General features: G+C 57.6%; 2 protein-coding genes across 4 annotated transcripts in view; both read right to left on the bottom strand.

Annotated features, from left to right (window-relative positions):
* Positions 1–1,272: 1,272 nt before the first annotated feature.
* On the bottom strand, positions 1,273–13,073 carry FA2H (fatty acid 2-hydroxylase). 2 transcript variants are annotated; one of them, XM_058813714.1, is made up of 7 exons: positions 12,807–13,073; positions 6,892–6,987; positions 5,042–5,184; positions 4,838–4,944; positions 3,400–3,572; positions 2,661–2,913; positions 1,273–2,019 (listed from the first exon to the last, which is right to left on the bottom strand). In XM_058813714.1, the coding sequence occupies exons 1-7, from the start codon at positions 13,071–13,073 to the stop codon at positions 1,940–1,942; spliced, it is 1,119 nt and encodes a 372-aa protein (XP_058669697.1). In that variant the 3' UTR covers positions 1,273–1,939. The 2 variants fall into 2 exon arrangements, with proteins under 2 accessions (XP_058669697.1, XP_058669696.1); XM_058813713.1 differs by lacking the exon at positions 6,892–6,987 and having other exon boundaries at positions 5,042–5,282; positions 12,770–13,073.
* Positions 13,074–17,332: 4,259 nt separating this feature from the next.
* WDR59 (WD repeat domain 59) overlaps positions 17,333–19,741 on the bottom strand; it is a 47,660-nt gene continuing 45,251 nt past the window's right edge. For both annotated transcript variants that reach the window (XM_058813471.1, XM_058813470.1), the window contains one exon: positions 17,333–18,943. In XM_058813471.1, the coding sequence (XP_058669454.1) occupies positions 18,708–18,943 (236 nt within the window). In that variant the 3' untranslated portion in view covers positions 17,333–18,707. The remainder of the gene's footprint in view (positions 18,944–19,741) is intronic.

Below are 19,741 nucleotides of genomic sequence, written 5' to 3'. Positions count from 1 at the left end.
ATAAAGGTTTGTACATCTTCACAGCCCCAGCATCCCCAGCTTCTCCCCATAGCTCTGTCCTGCCCACTTAAGATTTTAAATCAAGCTCTTTCTGTATGCTCAGCATCCCCTCAAGGAAGGTGCCTGCTCCCCAACAGAAAACTGCTCCCCAGTTCTCTGTCCTTGCTGCCTGTCCTGCGAGGACAGAAAACCACCCCTGTTGAAAGGAAATTAGCAGCAGCCTCTCTGACCCAGCCAACGCCAAGAGAGGGGTGTCAGGTTCTCCTGGCTGGAAAGGAGATGGAAACGCACCCAGAATCCAGCGGCAGCCGCTCTCCCTCCTCTTCAGGCTCTCTCCAGCAGGCCCCAGGGCAGGATCTCCTCTGCTCACCAGGAGAAGGGAAGGTCGGTGACCTGCCCGTGCCTCCTGACCTCGCTGCCTGCGCAGGCTGGAGGGGCACGGCGGGCCGAGCGCGGCTTTAAAGGGTGTCACAGCGGAAGGGACGTTGTGCAAGGCACCTTCCCACGCCAGCACAGCTCCCGCTTCCCAGAAAGCTGCCGGGGTATTCCCGAGGGCTGAACACCCTTGTGATGGGTTTTGCCTGGTGGAAGAAGGAATTGCCCACAGGAAGCGCAGTGGGAAAAAGGGGATGGGGAAGTTGTGCCTGCCTGTGTTGATGCTTCTGCTATTTTGAGCATCACAACCTGTTCTGCTGAGCTGGCAGCTGTGGGAAGGTTTGCCCAGGGCACTGGAACACCCACAGCAAGGGCTCTGTGCCCTGTTGAACCTCCTACATGTGTAGTGACACCCTCCAGACCCTGCTCCTCTCCCCAAGCCCCAGGAGCACCAAAGGAGCTGGGCTGTGGGCACCAGGGCTGGAAGCTGGGCTTGACCTCTGCTGGGACTGCAGGAAGTTTTGTAGATGGCTTCGTCAGAGGGCCGGGTTAATTTTGGGAAGCTCTGGGGTTCACGTGACGCTATTGCCCAACTTCAGAGAAGTGAGTGGCAGCTTCTGCTTACCCAGAGCCCCAACGTCACACAGCTCTGCTGAGAATATCCCCTGCAAATCTCCTACCTCACTGACGGGAGCCAGGAATGGTGGCTCTAAGGGCCATCAGCACCTGGAAAGGGACACACATAGGGTGGGAGAACAAAATTGTGAGCAGCCCTGGGGGATACATTTCCCAGACCCTTTTTAGAAAGTTTTATTTTTCAAAATATACAGTTTATTTACAATTGTAGTGTCTACAGTTTTACATATAAATTTATTTCAAACCTTTAAATATCTGCAGTAAACATTAGGGAAAAAATAATAAAAAATAAAATCACAGGATCAGCAAAAAAGGCATCTCATAGTAATTCTTTTCATCAGAGTTTGAGTTTCAAGTAGCCAATGTCTATGAAAACCATGAACTTGATAAATCTGGCAGAGAGATATGGGTTAGAAAAAGGCACAATCCAGAGCTGTGGGACCTGCCCCAAAAGGGCTGCAGGCCAAGAAAACCCTGTGCTGAGATGGGCTGGGAGAAGGACCTAGGACAGGGAATCCCCTCGGCATGAATTAGGCAATAGAGGCAACTGCAGCGTGTTGGGTGCCCTGGGGAGAGGGCAGCCCGGGAGAGACAGGGCTCTGGCAAGGTGCCAGGGCAGGGGAGGGAGCGTGGCATCAGGCACTTCATCTTCCAGGCAGCAGATCTGCCCGTGCATCCATAGCCTGGAGCGGGAGGGCAGCGAGGTAGGGCAGGAGTGCACCAGGGAACCCCACAGCCTCTTCCTCCCCTTTCCTCACCATCCTCAGCCCCCCATCCCCCTGCCAGTGCCACAGCTGGACCACAGCACTCCACAGGGATGCTCCACTTGGAGTCACTGCTGTGGCACAGCCCCAGGCAGGGGCAGGGCAGGAACACCAGCCCCAGTGCTGGGGCACAGAGCCAGCAGCTGAGCTCTGGGCTGGGGCTGTCAGTCCTCCTTCTTGAAGGTCTCCTCAGGGATGAGTGTCCGGAAAGGATAATCCCAGAAGCGTGTGCTGATGCCAAAACCTGTGGGCAGGCAGGAGAGAGTTCAGCCCATGGCACCACCATCGAGGTGTTGCAAGGGCTCTGTGTTAACTGGTGAGGAAGGAGTGGCCACGTTTTGGGGAGGGAGGAAGGCAAAGTGAAGACGAGGAGGAAGAGCAGAGGGAGCAGGAGCTGGCTGGGTCATGCCAACAAGCCCCATGGATGATAGCTTATCTGGATGGGGCGTTTTCTCCTAGGAAACCGGGCAAAGGGCAGGTTGAGCAAGCACTGGGCTAGGGAAAGTGTGGGGCGGATCTGGAGAAGCCCAGGGCCTCACCCTCCACCTGTCAACACCTCCCAGCAGGAAGAGATGCTGCCCTGGGCAGGGATAGGCACCCACATCCAGCACCATGGGGATTTGGCATTCCAGGCAGCACTGATGCCCACCAGTGGGACAGGTGCTGCCTTCACCCCTGCTCTGGCTCCTCATCCTCACCCTGAGAGCCAGGAAATATTCTCCCTGGGCTACAGCACCTCACATGCTGCTTCCCCAGCAGCACAGTGCTTGGCTTTCCTCATCCTGAATCCCAAATATTTTGGAGCAATCAGCTTCACCCACGCAGCTAGGCTGGATCTTGGACATCCCCTTCCCCTGCCAGCACGCACGGGGAGCGCAGCACTACCTGATTTTTGGTGTTCAAAGTGGTGCTTGACGTGGTAGGCCTTGAGGCCGTACAGGTAGGTGCCCTTTTTGGGGGAGCCATAGTGGAGGTAATAGTGCATCATGTCGTAGATGACGTAGCCGCAGAGGCCCCCGACGAAGACGCAGAGCCCCAGCACCTCGGGCAGCAGCAGCCGCAGCACGCCGTAGAAGAAGCCGATCACCAACGAGGCCGGCACGGGAGGGAACACCAGGCGGGAGCTGTCGAAGGGAGACTGGAAGCAGAGAGGGATGGTGGGACAGGCAGCTCCCACTCAGCCTTCCTCCCTTTGCACATCCCTGACAAGCATCAGGGAAACCCATCTGGGAAAAGCCAACAGCAAAATCCCTCCCCAGGTTGTACCTGGTGGTGGGAGCAGGCCCCCATGCGTGCCCAGGTGCCCAGGCAGGGGATGGCTTTATCTGGTAGGTGCCCAAGCTCCACATTTCCTCCAGCAAAGCTAGAGAGAGCCTATGGCTCTTTTGGTTTTCCCCCTTGCCCAACCACACATCTTGAAAAATTAACTCCAGCTCCTCCAGAGCTGCTTTACAGCCCTTGCTGGTATTGGGCAAGTGCGTCACTTGGGATGCCACCAGTCACACTGAGCAGGCAGCAACAGGCTCTGTGTGGGCAAAGGGCACACAGTGACAGCTGCAGCGGGGCAAAGGCCACCATTCCCACGGGCCAGGCGGTGTCAGCGGGGGCGGGAGCTGCGACTCACCTTGTGGTGCTGCCCATGCAGCAGGAAATGCAGCGTGATCAGATAGTAATTGCTAGCAGGTGGCTTCATGTGGAACACAAAGCGGTGGATGAGGTACTCTAGCAGGGACCACAGGACCATTCCCAGGAGGAAGATGAAGGGGAAGTAGTATTTGTGGACAGGGATGGAGTACTCTACACAACAAGACATGCAGTGGTCAGCAGGGCAGGTGCAGGTGCTTTTATCCATCACCATCCTCCCACTGGCATCAGGGTGATGCTCAGCTCTCCTTCCCTCCCACCGCTCATCCACCTCCTGCCCTGAGCTCCTCTAGGGAGCTAACTGCCCAAGCTCTGCTCTAAACCACATTTTCCTTTGATTCCGACTAATTTACAGAAACAGCCAGCTTCTTGCTGCCTCAGGAAGACTGAGGGGAGCTCCCTGCATTCCAGATTCCAACGTGGGCTTGGATGTGCACTCTAGGGACTGTGTCACCATTACACAGCTGCTTCACCCACCAGAACAAGGCAGGAAGGACCTAAGTTGCACAGGCAGCACTCATGACAGTAAAACAGTGCTGTTGGTGTTTATTTTTTGGGGGGAAAAACAAAAGACTTGTTGGGCACTTTCCCCCGCAGAACATTTTTCAGCCACCTCCTTCTTTCAGGGCTGGCTGCCAGCCCTGTGTCCTTCCTAGCAAAATTTGGATTGCCCCAAAACCCACTTAATTTTAGGGAAAAAAATCCCCACAAAACTTGGCAGCAAGGTGCTGGATGCCACAAAGAGCAGGGAGTGCCTGTGCAGCCGGCGCTCCCCACCCCACAGCCGGGCACAGCTGGCACTGGGTGGCACCTTGCAAAAAAAAAATAGGGAGCCCAGCAAAAAAAGAAAAAAAAAAAATGGACAACAAAGAAGACAGCTTGCCCCGGGCACGGTTGTTGTTCCCGGGGGAGCAGGGAGCAGACAGTGGGAGATTCAGGGGCAGGCGCTCGGGGCGAACAAGCCGCGCTCTGTGCGGAGCCGGCGGCGCTCAGAGCCGGGTTTGTTCCCCGGCATTCAGCCCGGCCGGGTGGGCGGCAGCGGCATCGGAACCGCCCCGGCACCCGCAGCGCTGTGGGCACCGAGGGAACGAGGCAGGAGGGAGCAGGCTGCAGGCCAGGGGGCTCTGTGCCTCTGCTGATCCCTGGGGGATCAAATCTCCTGGGGAGAGAAGGGGATGGAGGTGGGCAAGCACAGGGGGCTTCATGCAGGGGACACGCTGGCGGCCACAAGGGAGAGGTGCTGGTGGCCACAAGGGAAAGGTGCTGAGCTGCTGCTCTTGCATGTGGCTTTGGTGAGCACGTACAGAATGAGGGGTGAGGAAGGGATGCAGGTGTCCAACCAACCCATTCCTGCCCCATGGCCCAGTGTGGGGTCAGCAGTGGAAGCCCAAAGGCTTTACTGCTGCTGCTGCTGGTACCTGTGGTGAAGGAGGAGAAGAGCCTGGTGTTGCCCTGAGCAAGGGAGGTGTAGCTGACCCAGCTGAGATAGAGCACCACGGGCGTCCACACCATGAACACCACGTACCTATGGGGCAGGAGGAGCTGTCAGAGGGCGTCCTGCTGGCTGGTGAGCCATCCCCCTCCCAGGGCAGGCACTAGCCAGGGCACAGTGCAGAGCTCACCATGCTGTCTTGGAGAGGAACTCGAGGAAATCCGAGTGGAAGAGGCGGATGGGCCGATCCACGGGCTGGTGCACCCACTCGTCGTACTTCTCCCCCAGGTAGCCCACCTGCCACAGCAGGGGCTTCTGCCAGTCCACCAGGTCCTGGGGGAGCACACAGGGGCTGTAGTGCTGGGGAACCCACAAACCATCCCAGTACCAGGCACAAAGCTGAGCTGCTGCTGCTGCTGGAGGATTCTGGGCTGCAAACCCCTCCCATGCCCCAAGAGCAGCTGTCTGTGGTTCCAAGGTGCCCTGAGCTCCCCACAAGCACCAGCACAGGGCAGACAAGGGGCCAAACACACCAAACACACATCAGCCCAGGGCTTAGCTCACCCCCATGCCACCAGGTACCTGCCAGAAGATCAAGGTGAAGGTGGCTGTACCCAGACCTGGCTCAGCATCAGGCCCTGATAACTGAGGCTCTTTGCTGCCAAGATGAGATAGTGAGCAGTGATATGGCCCAGCAGAACACCTCTGGTGCCACATGGATCCCATCCCCATGGCACTAACCCAGTCAAGGACGTTTCTCCTTGTGTAAAGGACACATAGGGCAGCCACAGCTGTTTGGGCACCCCAGTAAGGAGCAAACTGGGAAGGGATGGGGAGCAGGACACAGGATGGGAACACAGGCTCCAGCAGTGCTGCTGAGCACGGCTGAACTCAGGTGCAGGAGTAAGAGGGGACCTGTGTGGGTACACATGTTGGCATGGCATGAAAACAGGGAGGCACAACTGGCATCACCACCTCTGCCGCTGCTCAGCATCCCTGGGCACATCTTCTGCTGGCCTGGCCAGATAAGGTGGATTCTTGGTCCCACCCCTGTGCCAGGACTGAAACCACGCTCGCCTGGCCAAGCCCTGGGCCTGGCAGCTCTCCTTGGGCTGCTTGTGCCACACAGCACTGGCACAGCCATGTGGCACCTGGGGCTGTGCTGCCAGTGGTGGGGATGGCTCCGTTCAGGGCATCCCAGGGCAAGGATCCACAGTGGCTGTGGGCACTTTGGGGGCTCTGCTGCAGGCAGGGATGAATACAGTCACACAGGAGGGGAAACAACCCCAACTGGTGTATGGGATGGGAGCAGAGCCATTCTCCACTGGGGCGAAAGTTAAAGCAAAAAGGTCACTTGAAAATGGACATTCTCTTTTAAAGGTGCTCAGTGATAAAATATTAATTTGGGGGGTGAAAGATGTTCTCCTGCTCTAAAAAAACTCCAACTTTCTACAAGATAAAAGCATGCTCACCAACCAGCTGGGACCATGCAAGATGTGGTGACCAGATGGAGCTGTGGAGGGCAGGGGCAGCCAAAGGCACCTTGAGGACAAGTCCCCACTGTTGTGGCATGCTTGGGAAGCAGCTGGCAAGGCAGGAAGCACCCTGCAACGCAGGGATCACCCTACCCAGCCTGGGGAATCCCTTCCTGCTCATTACGAGTGCTCAGGCAAGGGAAAAAAAAAAATAAAATAAATAAAGTAATAAAATAAATAAAGCACGAAAGAAATAAAAGCAAGCAAGGTGTGGCTTGGCAACACTTCCCTGTGGAAGGGCACAGCTGCTGTCAGAGAAAGGCATCTCTCCCATGCTGCTGCAATGGGAGCCTCCCAGCAGGGCCACGCCTGTGCAATAAAGCATGAGCAATGCCATCCACAGCAGGAGAAAGGGCACAAGTGGCTGGGTCAGCTTGGCTCCCACACGCCATCCCTCCCACCCAACAGCCCAGCAGAAACCCAGCCCTCACGCAGGGAAGGGGAGACCTGGTGTTTCCCAGGAGCACTCTGGCAAAGAGTGTAGGAGAGACTCCAGAGCTCTTACCCTCTCCACAGGCACTGTTCTGTAGCAGAGATCTGTGTGCTCTGGAGTCTGGGCTGCTGCAGACACCTCCTTCTCATCCACTGTCTCAGAGAGGCTCTGGAAAGAGAGGGAAAACTCTGTGGTGAAGCACCAGTGGTGGATTCAGCTGGGATGGTGATGGCTGTAGCACTTAGGGGTATGGCCAGAGCGAGCTCCTGCCTGCTAAACAAATATGGGGAAAAATCTGGTGAATTTAAGTCAGTGAGTTCCTGCAGAGCAGGTTTCCTGAGGGAAGCAGCTGCTAGTGAGCTGCCCTGCCCTTCAGACATTGTGGGCTCGGGGCTCTTTGGAAACCTCCTCTCAAGCCCAGTGTTTGGAATGCCCTGCCCATGGACAGGACAGCACGGCAGAGTGGCAATGCAGAAACTCTGGGCCCTGGGACAGCACCTTCCCCTGCAAATAGGCAGTGCCATGGCAGAGGTCACCTTGGCACTGCCAGTAAAGCCTGGGGCATTGCTGGGTTACTGCTCCCTCCTCCCACCCCAATGATCTCCAACAAAAGCCCAGCCTGAATTTTTGGTCCCTCAGAAAGCTGGGCTGGCAGGCCTGGGGAGCATGGTACAGCTGGTGCCACCACCCTTCTGTGGGCACAAAGAAAAACGCACAGAAAGAGTGACCTTGTCCAGGGAAAAAGGCAAAGTGTCCTTCACAGGGTGACACTGGACTGGCTGCCCTTGCCATGGGATATGAGGTGGGGTTTGGACTGGCTGCCCTTGCCATGGGCTGTGGGATATGAGGTGGGATGTGGCTCAGGAGGGCACACTGAGGCACAGGGGATGCGGTGGTGGCAGGATGGAGACCCAGCTGCAGTCCCGCTGGCAGGGCGGGCTGAGGAACAGGAGGAACCTGCCTCGGCTGATGCTGGGAAGCAAACACGGTGCCAGCTGCCAGCACAGCCTCCCTGCTGCAGCCGTGCCAGCCCCGGCGCCGGCCGTGGGGGCTCGCTGAGCCTGGGCCGTGCCCGTGCACACCCCATACCAGCCGTGCCCCCCGGCAGCAGCGCCGGCTGCCCTGCAGGACGTGCCGAGCATGCCTTTGTCCCGCTCTGCCGGCCCGGGTTACCCATTAACCCGGGCAGGACACGGCGGGGCCGCAGCTCAGCCCTGCCCGATGCGGATTCAGCCGTGCCGCTTCCAGACTGGGAGGATTTTCCCCCAGCTCCTCAGTGGATGCTCTCCCCACAGCTCTGACAGGGATGCACTGCCTCCCTATAGAGGGCAATACAGCCCTGGCAGCTGCAGGAGGGCCTGGGATGCAGGAAAACCGGTGTCACCTTGCCAAGATGTCAGGACTTAACTGGGGACACCGAGGCAGGGCTCAGGCACTGTTTACCCACGGCAGGCACTCCTTGCAAGATGTGCTCCCACCCCATTTCTCAGGCTAGCCGGATTTCAAGCCTCATTCTGCCGGTACAGGAACTGCATTACCCAGCTCTGAGGCAACCCCTTGCCTGGGGCAGCAGGCATGGGAGGACAGGGGATATTTCCAGCCAGTATTTCCAGGCTGGAATCCCACTGGCATCAATTTTACTGCAGGCAGAGCACCGATGTGAGCTGATGCCATGTACCACCACACCTCTCTGTGAGGATTCCCACTGCTATTTTCCATGCTGCACACTCTGTCCTTCAGCCAGACATTCCAAAACCCTAGGTCAGATGGGATGTCTCAAAATCCAGCAAAGCATGGTGGATTTATGGTTTTGCCTCTGCCCTGCAGGTGCTTTGGAAGAAAATTTGGCTTTAAGAGAGTGAAATGTCTTATCCGTGCCCTGAGAAACGGGCTGGGGCTCTCCACCTTCAGCTTGCACCACAGCCCAGGAAGGATGCTTAGGAAAGCTGGGCTGACGCAATGCCCGGCACCTCTCCTCCCTTTTCCGAAATGTTCACACACCTCCAGTTCCCCTGCCCATGGATGCCTGAGCACCGTGTCATGCCTGGAGGCTTCCTGGTCCTCCCAGGTCAGGGAGATGGACTGGGGGCTCACATCCCATCTCACCACCAGCACCTGGGCTGGTTACCATCAGTGACATGCCACTGCCCTGTGGGCTATGGCAGCTCCCTGTCAGCACCTGAATCATCTCCTGCCCCTCCTCTTCCTCAGCTGGGGAGCAGGAGGAAGGCTCTCCTCTTGCTCACCCTGGAGCTGGCACTGAAAGGACTGTAGCTGTGTCGCAACCAGGACACAAACCACGCTGGCATGTCCCAGCTGGCTCCCCAAAGGGTGGCCTGTTCCTGCCTGCCCCAGGCACGCAGGGGCCCTGCTGAGATCCAGCCCCATGGACCTGAACCACTGCTGGGGCTTCTGCCCGTTCTGCTCTAAACAGGTGGGCTGGGAGGAGGCCCAAGGGCTGTGCTGAGCTGGGCTCTGCTGTCACCTGTGGGTGGTGAGGATGCACCTGAGCTGTCCCCAGGCAAACAGGTCCTGCCAGGGAAGATGAACAAGGGGCCTGATGTAAGGAAGCGAAAGTTAACGCCCACAAGGCGCTGTAGCTGTGAGTGAGCAGCAGTCCTGGTGAGTGCTGCTGGTACACACAGGGCCAAACACCCAGGGCATGGCACGATCCAGTGACTGGGTGACCCAGCATCCACCTGAGAGCATCTGGCTGCCCTGCGTGGGTCACACAGGGCGCTCTGCACTGGTCCTGCACCAGCTGGAGAGCACGGGCTGTGCCAGCCCAGTGCTGCCCTGCATCAGGGCTTGGGGGCATTAAAAGAACAAATCCAGCTGTGATGTGAGCTAGAGTGGCCCAGCACAGGGTTCAGTGTTCTTGGGACACAGCCAGAGAAGCTGGAAAGCCCCCCCTGGCCCAGCTGCTCTGCCAAAAGCCTGGACCCAGGGGGATTTTCCACCCATTTTCCCAGTGAGTCAAACCCCAGAGGAGTCCTACCATACCTTGCATTGCTCCACAGCCTCCAGCACCTTCACTGAGCTCCTCAGAGGCTGTTTGCTGGTGTCCACATGGGACAAGCTGTGTTGGCAGTGCAGGTACAGGCATGTAGCATGAGGACACCCCAGGAGGTGCAGAGGGCACCAAGGAAGGTGGGGGCACCATCCCACAGCACCACCCCAGCAGCACTGTGCTCTGTGCTCTCTGGCTGTCTCTTGGCCCATTAAACACTGGGTGCAGCAGGACTATTAAAAGGAGGTGAATTGAACTGCTAATCATAGCAGCAATATAAAAAGTGACTTCTTGTTACATCAGCCCCAAAGAGGTGCCCCAGGTGTCCCGCCCACGTCCAAGCATGCTCAGGCTGGGATGCAAAGCCAGGGTAGGTGCAAAGCCAGGTGCAGCAATACAGGCAAGAGGAAGAGAAGGACAGTAAACCTGAGAAGGATGGAAGATTTACTGTGAGTCACAGCCACGTCACGCACCCCAAAGAGGCTGTGATGAAAGTCCCTCATTGCTCAAACTGGAAGCGTAATTAGATGATCCAGCTCCCTTCTAGCGAGGCTGTTAAAATCCACTGTCTACTTTAGGTAATTGTTGGTACTCACTTTGATCTCCCCTGTATGTCCTGCTTGCATAGATAAAATATTTAGGGATTAATTTGTCCTTAGCCAAAAGGATTTGGGTGATGCAGAAAAGTGACCTGCGGCCAAAGGAGAGAGCCACAGGAAGGGGCACGGAGAGGCCAGTGGAATGAAGGCTGGATCATGTCTTCTTTATCTGTCCTGCATTAACACATTTTCCCCCCTTTGCAAAATCCTGGAAATTCCTGTGGGAAGCAGGGGAGGATGCTGGATGCCTGTGGGACCGGAGAATTCTGAATCCCTCAGCATGGGGATGATGCAGCCCCGGGACATCCGACGGGCAAGGAGAGGCACTGGCAAAGCTGTGGAATCAAACTGGGGTAATGTAACACTTCCTCCAAAGAGCTCTTTGGGCTACACCTGCCCCAAAACACCCAAAGCATGACCCCAAGCACCACCAAGGACACCACCTCTCCCCAGAGAGGATTTTTGGGGAGTGGGGAGTAGGGCAGGGCAGCTGTCACCTCAGTGCATGCTGGATGCAGCCTCACCATACAGCAGGCAGCTCTAATCCCTGCCCTGCGTGCTCCAGGCTGGGATGGTTTATCTGGCACCAGGCAGTGTCAGATCTCCCTGCAGCCTGCGTTATCACGCCATGTATTTGCATTGGGATGGTGGCGGCTCCCCTCGGCACGGGAACCCGTTTGTCCGGTACCTTCCTACCCCAGCCCGCTGGGCTCGTCACGCCTGCGAGGAGGCGGCGGCTCGGCGAGTGTCCCAACAGAGGAGGTGCCACGGCCGGGACCGTGCGGGGAACAGGCAGGCATTGCACCGGGGCTGAAACAAAGCCCCGTCTGTGGCGCTGGGGCCGGGGCTGGCCCTGGGCAGGACAGCAGCGAGAGCAAACAAGCAGCCAGAGGGACCGGCCGGTCACCGACCCCGCTGGGATGCCGAGAGAGGAACTGCTGGGCCGGAGAAGGGGGCTGGGCTGGCTCTGCTGCTCAGCATCCTGCCCACGGCCGCTGGTGAGGGCTGGAAACTGCGCAGGAGTGCCCAGGGCCACCCGGAGGCTGCGGAACTTCCCTTCCACCTGGGCAGCACGGGACTGGCACGGCGGGGACAGAGCTGTGTCCCATGCCCCTCACCAGGCAGTGAGGGATATGGCTGGGCTCCCCTCTCAGCAGTGGCTGCTCACCACTGGCAAACCCCTGTGCCCAGCACCGTGGTCCCTGCTTGAGTGCTGACAGGGCCAGGAAGGGTGTCCTGTCCCAGTGCCCACTCTGTGCCATACAGTCCCGCTAAAACTGACACTGAGCTCCATCTCCTGCACCCCTCCAAAGACCCCAACACCTCCATGCCACATTGGCACCCCAGATACACCCATCAGCCCTGCTTCCTAGCATGGCAGGGAGGGAGGTGGCTGTGGAGGGGGACCCTGCAGGTACTCAGCTCTGTGCGCTTGGCACCCTCAGGGCCCCCTGCACCTCAGAGCCAGAGAACTCCTGGGAGCCAGGAGGCACATGGGACCTTGGCACCCTGCACACCTCAGGCACCACCCATGCAGACCCCAGAAGCCTCAAACATCCTCTGTCTCCTTCACCCCTCATTGCCCTGTAGATCCCAGACCCTAAAGAGCCTGATCCTATGGATCCTGTCCTGCTCACACCAAGTCCCAAACAGCTCAGACTGAGATCTGGGTGCACTAAACACCTTATATGCTGCATGCACCCCAGAAACTTCCTATCTTGTACACCCCAAAGCCTATCCAGCCTCTGTATGTCCTGAACAGCTTGGGTGCTGAGAAGCCTGGACCTGGAGTGCCCTACAGACCCTGTATGACTCAGATCCTGCACAGTTTGCCCTACAGCCCCTGCACATCTTAGACTCCATGCACTCTGGACTTGAGATGCTCTATAACCTCAGCAGTGCCCAGATTCCAGAGAGCACAGACCTGGAGCCCCTATCAAAACTCGATCCAGGACCTAGGGCACCCCATAATCTCTGTACATCCCAGTCCCACGACTATAGAAACGCTGTGTATGCCACACCTAGGGTGCCTTAGAAAGATCCTGCACATCCTGGATCGGGATTTGGGATCGGGACACTCACTGTACAGACCCTGCACATCCTGCATCGGGACCTGGGATCGGGACATTCGCTGTACAGACCCTGCACACCCTGGATCGGGACCTGGGATCGGGACACTCACTGTACAGACCCTGTACATCCTGGAGCAGCACCTGGGACACCCTACAGCCTCTCCATTTGCCAGTTTCGGGACGTGGGGCATCCCACAGCCCTTGTTCACCTGTACCCAGCACCAGAGGCACCTCGCAGAGGCTGTATGTACCCCCGGCTCCCCTATAGCCGTGTCCCCCGGTCCCGGCTCGGCCCCGCGGCGGTACCTGCTCGTCGCCGGGCTCTATGTCCCCCACGTAGTACTGCTCCAGCCAGCGGCGGGCGTTCTCCGAGTGCCGGTGCGGCGGCCCGTCCAGCGCGGCGCTCACGTCGGTGCCGGCGCGGCGGCGCAGCAGCTGCTCCCCGCCCGGGTGCAGCCGCACGAAGCCGCTCAGGTCGTACAGGCGGCGGCGGCAGGAGACCAGGCAGGCGCCCTGCGCGCAGCGCGCCCGCACCTCGGCGGCGCTGAAGGAGCGCGGCCCCGCCGTGGCCATGGCCCCGCCGCCGCTCCCCGTCCCGCTCCGCTCCCGTCCGAGTCCCCGTCCCGTCCCGTCCCGTCGCCGCGCTCTGCCCGCACCTGCTCATCTGCATACATGCATATGCAGCCAGGCCACGCCCCGCACCCCGCCCCGCCGCAGCCCATTGGGCAGCCAGGGACGGGTGGGGCACGGCTGGGGTGCGGAGGCTCCGCCCCAGCGCAGGTACCCTGGAAAGTGGGAATGGGGCATCCCTGGAGAGGCAGAGCGGGGCACAGGGGGCGCAGGGCACCCTCAGGGGGACGGGGAAATGGGGCGGCCCCAGGGGAGGGGAGAGTGCCCCCCCTTGGGCCCAGGGGTACGGCCAGGGTGGGGAATGGGGGGTCGGGGCAAGCTTGGGTGGGTTATGGGGTACCCCGGGGTGGAACTGGAGTATGGGCATCCCTGGGGCAGGGATGAGGCTGTGAGGACATGCTGGAGGTATAGGGCACCCCGGGGGAATCACCCATCCCGAGTTACCAATACACCTCCAAGGTCCTCGGTGGCCAAGGCAGAGGACACCCCAGTCCTGGCTCAGTGCCCAAGGAGAGCAGGGTCACCCAGAGAGGTCACCCAGAGGCCAATTCACCCCAGTGTCACTTGCTGCCAGGCACCACATCCCTGTTCAAAGATATATTTCAGTATTTAATTAAATTTGCAATTCGCCAGGGGGGCAGGAGGCAGCCCCAAATACCCCAAATAATCACAGCCAAATAATTAATAAAGAATTACAGGAAAGGAGTTTCCCATGCATTTTTTGGGGGAAGATTTCCCTCTGAAGTGAGGGGGGCCACTTTGGGATGACACCCTTGACCACAGGGGCTGGCCACATGCCAGCAAATTTGGTGTAGCTGGCCACACCGGGCTGCAACCAGTGATTAAGGTGGGGTTTGCCATCCCAGGAATGGGGAGCCCCCCCAGCTCCACCTGTAAGGGTGGGTCAACCATCACACACCTCAGCCCCCCGGCCTTGGGTGCTGTGGGGTGCAGGCCAGGCCCTCACTGAGGCCTTTAATCAAGGTGGATGCAAAACCTGCTGTGGCAGTCAGCATCAGCTCCACCTTCCTACCCAGCTCCTGGCACAGCCCTGCCTCCTGCTTGGGGGAAAAGTCCTGTTTTGGGTGGGCAGGTTGATTTTGCACCCTGATAGGAGCACAAGGGTTAAGGGTGGGCATGCTCCTGGCTGGGGCTGCTGCAGGGCACCTGGGGTGCATTGGGAGCCCCTTGGGGTGGAGGACAAAAACATTTTCTGAGGGTTGGGAGAGCCAGAGTAGTCCTGAGAGGTCGCTGGGAGACCCCAAATGAGGTGCTGGAGTGGGACACTTCCAATTCCCTCAATGGCCAAGGTGGTCCTGGTTGTGGCGGGTGAGCCCAATCTGGCACAGCTCTCTGGGCATTAGGGTGGCTTCTGGATGGACACTGAGGATTTTTTTATGAGCATGTGGGCAAGGTGGGGGGCAGATTTGAATGAGCTGGGGCTCTCAGCTCCCCAGACCCCAAGCATGCTCAGGTGCAGTGGCCCTTTGTGGGGTGCTGGAGGAGATGGAGGGGACACCTGGCTGTGACCCCACCATGCAGTCCCCACGGCTGTTCTTGCTTGTGCAGCCCAGCCCTGCCATGGGTTTTGGGGCCACAGGCTGCCAAGGGCCACCCTCTATAATCACCACTCATGGCAGAGCTGGGTCCAGCCTTTTCCAGTCCACAAAAATGCTGGGTGACCTGTGGAGCCCTGCTGCCATCCTCTCCCAAGCTCGCAGATCTGTGGTCCTCAAATTTCCCACAGCAGGGCCCAGGGATATGAGCCAGGCTCTTGTGAGCTGACACTTCATCTGCCCATGTTACCTCCTGGTCTCTGTGGTGGGGCTCTGTCCCCCCATGCAGGGCCCAAGGGTGTCCCCACAGTGGGTGAGCCAGCTCTGCAGTGACAATGGGGCACCCTGTCACCTGCAGAGCAGGAATGCACTGAGCACAGGTGGCACTGGGACAGGGACAGTGCTGGGAACAACCTGTACACCAGCATACCAGCACACACTGGCAGCAGAGGGTTGTGCCAATGCCCCGTCCCTGCTGCTGTGCTCACCCCTGTCCCTGTCCCTGCACCGTGCCAGTCCCAGGACAAGCAGGATCAGGAAGTGTAACTGGTTTGCTGATCAGCCTGGCTGGAATGAGAGCAGCCAAGTGGCTTTGGCTCATCAGTTCCTAAACTGGTTTCCCCAGCAGACAGACGGACAGACGCTGGGGCTGGCACACAGGAGACAGCAGGAATGTGCTGCTGGGCTCAGGGCAGGATTAGGCCCTGCAGTGCTTGGAGGGGCTGATGCTGGGATAATGGAGCTGTGGCTGCCAAGGAGGAGGAGGCCAGCACAGACTCTGCTTGGTATCGCATCCATGGGAAAGGTTTTCCCTCTCTGCTGAACACTCCTTGTTTCTCTGCCAAACTCGATCATCAGGGATTAAACTTCCTTCCCTGCACATGGAGAGCCTCAGTGGGGATAGGAAAGGCACACCACATTTGTTACACCCTCAGTAGGAAAACAAATAGGGTTTAAAATGCTGACAGTGGCCTTTAGGGCACAGCGTGGGTTGTCATGGGAGCCCTCTCCCTCTTCCAGCGCTGTCCTTGGGAAAGCTCATGGATACACAGGTAACAGCTCCTGGGATGCACTTGGCAGGCAGCTGAAGCAAGTTTTGGCAAGCAGCTGTTTTCAGGGTCAGACCTGAGGTCTTCCACCCTTGGCATCCTCCTCTGCACGGCCTGGGACGGGCGCCAGAGCAGGGGTGGGGTGCGTGGGCATCTCTGCAGGGCGCTGCTGCTGGGCTCTCCGGATGGAGCTGGCCAGGGACAGGATGGAGCTCCTCTCCTTGGCAGTGTCCAGTCACTCCTGGAGCCCTGGCACAGCCGTGGCACCAGGAATGCCCTGAGGGAAGTGGTTTGGCACCCCTCCCACGCAGTGCACAGAGCACTCCTCGTGCAGAGCAGCTGGTTTAATCCAATGCCCCCTTGCTCCTGCTCCAGCAGAAACCATGGAGGGTCATCCCCTGCCCTGCAGTATGGCTGAGCACACTCCTGAGCACTGTGCATCAGCTGAGGGCCCTGTCAATTCACCCGGTTTGCCCATGGCAGCATCCCAGAGCTGGTCTGGTGCACACTCTGGCCCACGCTCACTGCCTGAGCAGTCCCTGCTCCCCTCCCTTCTCTAAGGCTGCAATTCAGAGTGAGGTTTGGCCTCACTGGGGAACTTATTACACTTGGTATCAAGTGATTGCAAAGAGCAGGTGGGTGTGGGGACAGGCAGTGGGTGGGCAGCACAGAAGGGTGGGGGGGCACCATTTACTGCTGCCCTGCACGGCAAAGGTGACAGCGTTTCTCTCTCCACCTGGCTCCAGGGAGGCAGAATAAGCCGGTTGTGTTTCCTTGCAATAGTCACTTCTGCATGGAGTAGGGCTGCTCCCAAAGGAACCACCAGACATTCTGCAGGGTGTGAGAGAAATGCCGGCAGCATCTGGGAAGGATTCCACCTACCTGTGCAGGGCTACACAAACACCAGGCCCGGGCTTTTCCGCCTTCCTCTGAAGTGCCGGCGTGCTCCGCCTCGGGGCATTCACATACTGCGGAGATGGACCGTAATGGACTGTAATAACACACTAAATACCACGATTTGTCGGTCCGTCACCTTTAAATAACAAATCTCCTTTCCCTTCCAAGCTACAGGAGCACTCGAGCATGGAAATGAGAATACTTCCCGGCTGAATGGCAGTCACGGAGGGAGGCGGAGGGCGGCAGCGCTCCCCGGCCCCGGGGCTGCGGCGGCGCCGGCCGGACCCCGCTGCCCCCGCCCGCTTTCCTGGGGGGCAGACGCTGCCCAGGGCCTCCCCGAACTGCAGGATGTGGGCTTGGGCTTGCCGGCAGCTCAGACGCCGCCCGGCTTCGCTTTCCCAAGAGGAGCCTCACAACCGCGGGCAGTTCCCAGGCTGGTGGGGCAGGTGCCAGCACACGGTCCCAGCCAGGGCTGGGGGAGCCAGCAGTGCCTCAGCTCTTGGGGGGCTCTCCTAAAGAGCCCCCTGCTTTGGGGTGCAGGGAGAGGGCCATGGGTGCAACACTCACCATCCACTGGGAGGGAGAGCTGCTGGGGGCTCCCCACAGAGAGAGCCATCAGAGCAACACCACATTCTATCAGAACAGCACTTAAAAAAATAACTTTAATGTTTTAATTGTTTAAGATACATCATCTGTTTTTTCCACAGCAGGATCCCACTGCCTGAGCTAGCACAGGGGTTGGGAAGGGCAATGGCACGTGGCCCCACTCAGCAGGCAAGCGTGGGAGAAGGGATCAGTGCCAGTACAGGTGGGGGTAGCTCCAGCTGGCTCATCCCTGGCACACATTAACCCAAATCCAAAACTCAGGCTGCAGCCAGCCCTGGAGAGGCACAGGCTGCAGATTCCAGGTGTGCACACACTGCACAGCAGCATCCCTGCACTGGGAGTGCCCTGCAGGCACAGCCCCAGACAGACAGATCCATCAATACATTCTCCAGTCGATGCTCCACAGTTAAACCTACTGCCTCCATGGATTCCACCATTCTTCCAAACCCCCTTTTTCCCTAGAAACTGCTGTCTCCCTGTTGAAGAGCCTCATCACTCCAGCAGCAGCAAATCTCAAATTGACCCTAATTTTCCCCATAGTGCTCAGAAACAACAGCCAGAAGGAGCTGTATTGAGTAAGTGTCCTCTTTGTGTGCTCTCAGTGAAGGAGCAAAGGCTTTCTGAAACACCACATCTAAAAGACAGTGTGGATCCCAAACTCAAAAGCCAGATGCCTTTTCCAGTAACCAGGAAGTGTCACCACCAAGACAGGGACAAGTTAAAGTGCATTTTATCACCTGGTCAGAGCAGGAAATGGAGACACCTTAAAGCCTAACAGTTCTAAAACTGCTGGAAGCAACTAATCTCAGGGACCTTGGGTGCTTGTCTGGGCTTTTCACAGGTACTGACTAGTGAGCAGAAATGATTTAAGATGTAATCCCGAAAAATGCCATTTCCTTTCCTTGCTTTGTGAGGAAATCTAAACGGTGTAAACAGCCATTCAAAATAAGGACCCTGCTGCTTCCAGGGAAACTCTGAGCACAGTTCCATGGACTATTCAAGTGCCACTTAGAACTCACCTTCAGAGCTTACTGTTGTTTCAGAATTATTTCTGCTTTAATTGCGTAAAACTTTTGCTCAGTTTGAGCCCACGTAAGGAGGTACCTGGTAAAGACTCTACATTGCTGAAGCAAGTTTGTCTCTGCCAGGTGGGCCCCTTCCAGGGGAGCTTTCAAAAACCTCTTCATCCCAAACTAAGGAATATTCATACACCCTTCTGCAGGAGAGAGCAATTTTTCTGGTCTGGCATCCATTGCCAGCAATGGACACAGGGAATTTGGTCATATTGGTCTGAAAGCAACCTGGGAAGCGCAGGAGTAATGGAAGCACTTGTAAACATCACCACAGCACACTGCCAGGACATCCTGCTCCAGCTCCTTGCGGCGACCTCCTCCAGACAGAGCTGAGCAGAGCTGACTCAGCATGGCTTGGGAACTGAATATTCAGTCAGTGCCCGCTGTCCCCAGTGCTCAGAAGGTGCTCTCGAGCAGGCAGTGGCAGCCACAGCCCGTGGGACAGACCTCCTGCGTGCGGAACCACTCCATCATGTGGCTGGTGTGGCCGCCGTGGCCGCAGGTGAGGCAGAAGTTGGAGGAGCCGCGCACGGCCACGTGGCAGATGGCGCACTGGAAGGTGAAGCCCTTGCAGACGGCGCACTGCGTGCCGCGCACCTCGCTGCGGCAGTGGCTGCAGTACACGCCAAACTCTGCCAGGAACACAGAGAGAGGGACAGTCAGTGCTGGAATCATGGACAAACAGCCCTGCAAACAGCCCCTCACACTGCTCAAAGCTCCACCAGGATGGGAGGGTGGCTGGTGTTTAGAGATCTTGGTTTGTTCTCCACACGCTATCAATGGAATGGGGAACTGGAGCACTGAGGCACTGACTGGCCCACCAATTCCCCTGATGGCTGGATTTCAAGCCTTGGAGACACTGACTCGTGAAGGTTTCTGCTGGTCTCACCCACCTCTTACCATTAGAGTCACTAAGCAAGCAAGAACAGCCTCCATTTTTCATCAGAGAGCACACCTGATGCTCCTGTACCAGACTGTCAGCCAAGAAGGAGCAAAGGCAGTGGGTTAAGTCACCTGTTTTCACTCCAATTACTCCCCAGAAGTTGTCTTGGGTGACAAAGGGAGGCTACTGCTCTTTATCTGGCATCCTTCACCTGTTTTTTCCCCCAACAGGTCAAGCACATCTGTTTTTGTAGAAGACAATTTGGCAGGTGTCTTTAAGCTGGGCATCTACACTGCTGAAAGTATTTTGGGAGGAAAGTTCTCTTTATCTATTTGTTGGCTAGCTCACCTAGTTAGAGATCTTGCAATTTTAGCATAAGGACACTTCAGTCAAGGATCAGAGATGAAGACAGAGCATCTCAGAGGGAATAAAGGACATTCATCAGCACAGAGCTGAGCATTGCTGGCATGGCAGTATGTGAATTTTCTAGCTTTCCTGGAGAGATGTTACAGTCTACAAAGCCCTTGAACCAACACCTGCAAGCCTC

The sequence above is a fragment of the Ammospiza caudacuta genome, chromosome 13 (assembly GCF_027887145.1).
Source record: "Ammospiza caudacuta isolate bAmmCau1 chromosome 13, bAmmCau1.pri, whole genome shotgun sequence".
In the NCBI taxonomy this organism is placed as follows: domain Eukaryota; kingdom Metazoa; phylum Chordata; class Aves; order Passeriformes; family Passerellidae; genus Ammospiza; species Ammospiza caudacuta.
Note: the sequence above shows the minus strand (reverse complement) of the source record. Positions and strands in the feature narration are given on the sequence as shown.

What these genes read in the sequence shown, in the direction of transcription:
- FA2H (XM_058813713.1), bottom strand. Translation starts at nt 13,073, where the DNA reads ATGGCCACGGCGGGGCCGCGCTCCTTCAGCGCCGCCGAGGTGCGGGCG. An exon ending in TGCATGGGCAGCACCACAAG is followed by an intron (nt 2,914 to 3,399) that starts GTGAGTCGCAGC and finishes CTCTGCTTCCAG; the next exon opens with TCTCCCTTCGACAGCTCCCG. An exon ending in CTTTGAACACCAAAAATCAG is followed by an intron (nt 2,020 to 2,660) that starts GTAGTGCTGCGC and finishes GCCTGCCCACAG; the next exon opens with GTTTTGGCATCAGCACACGC.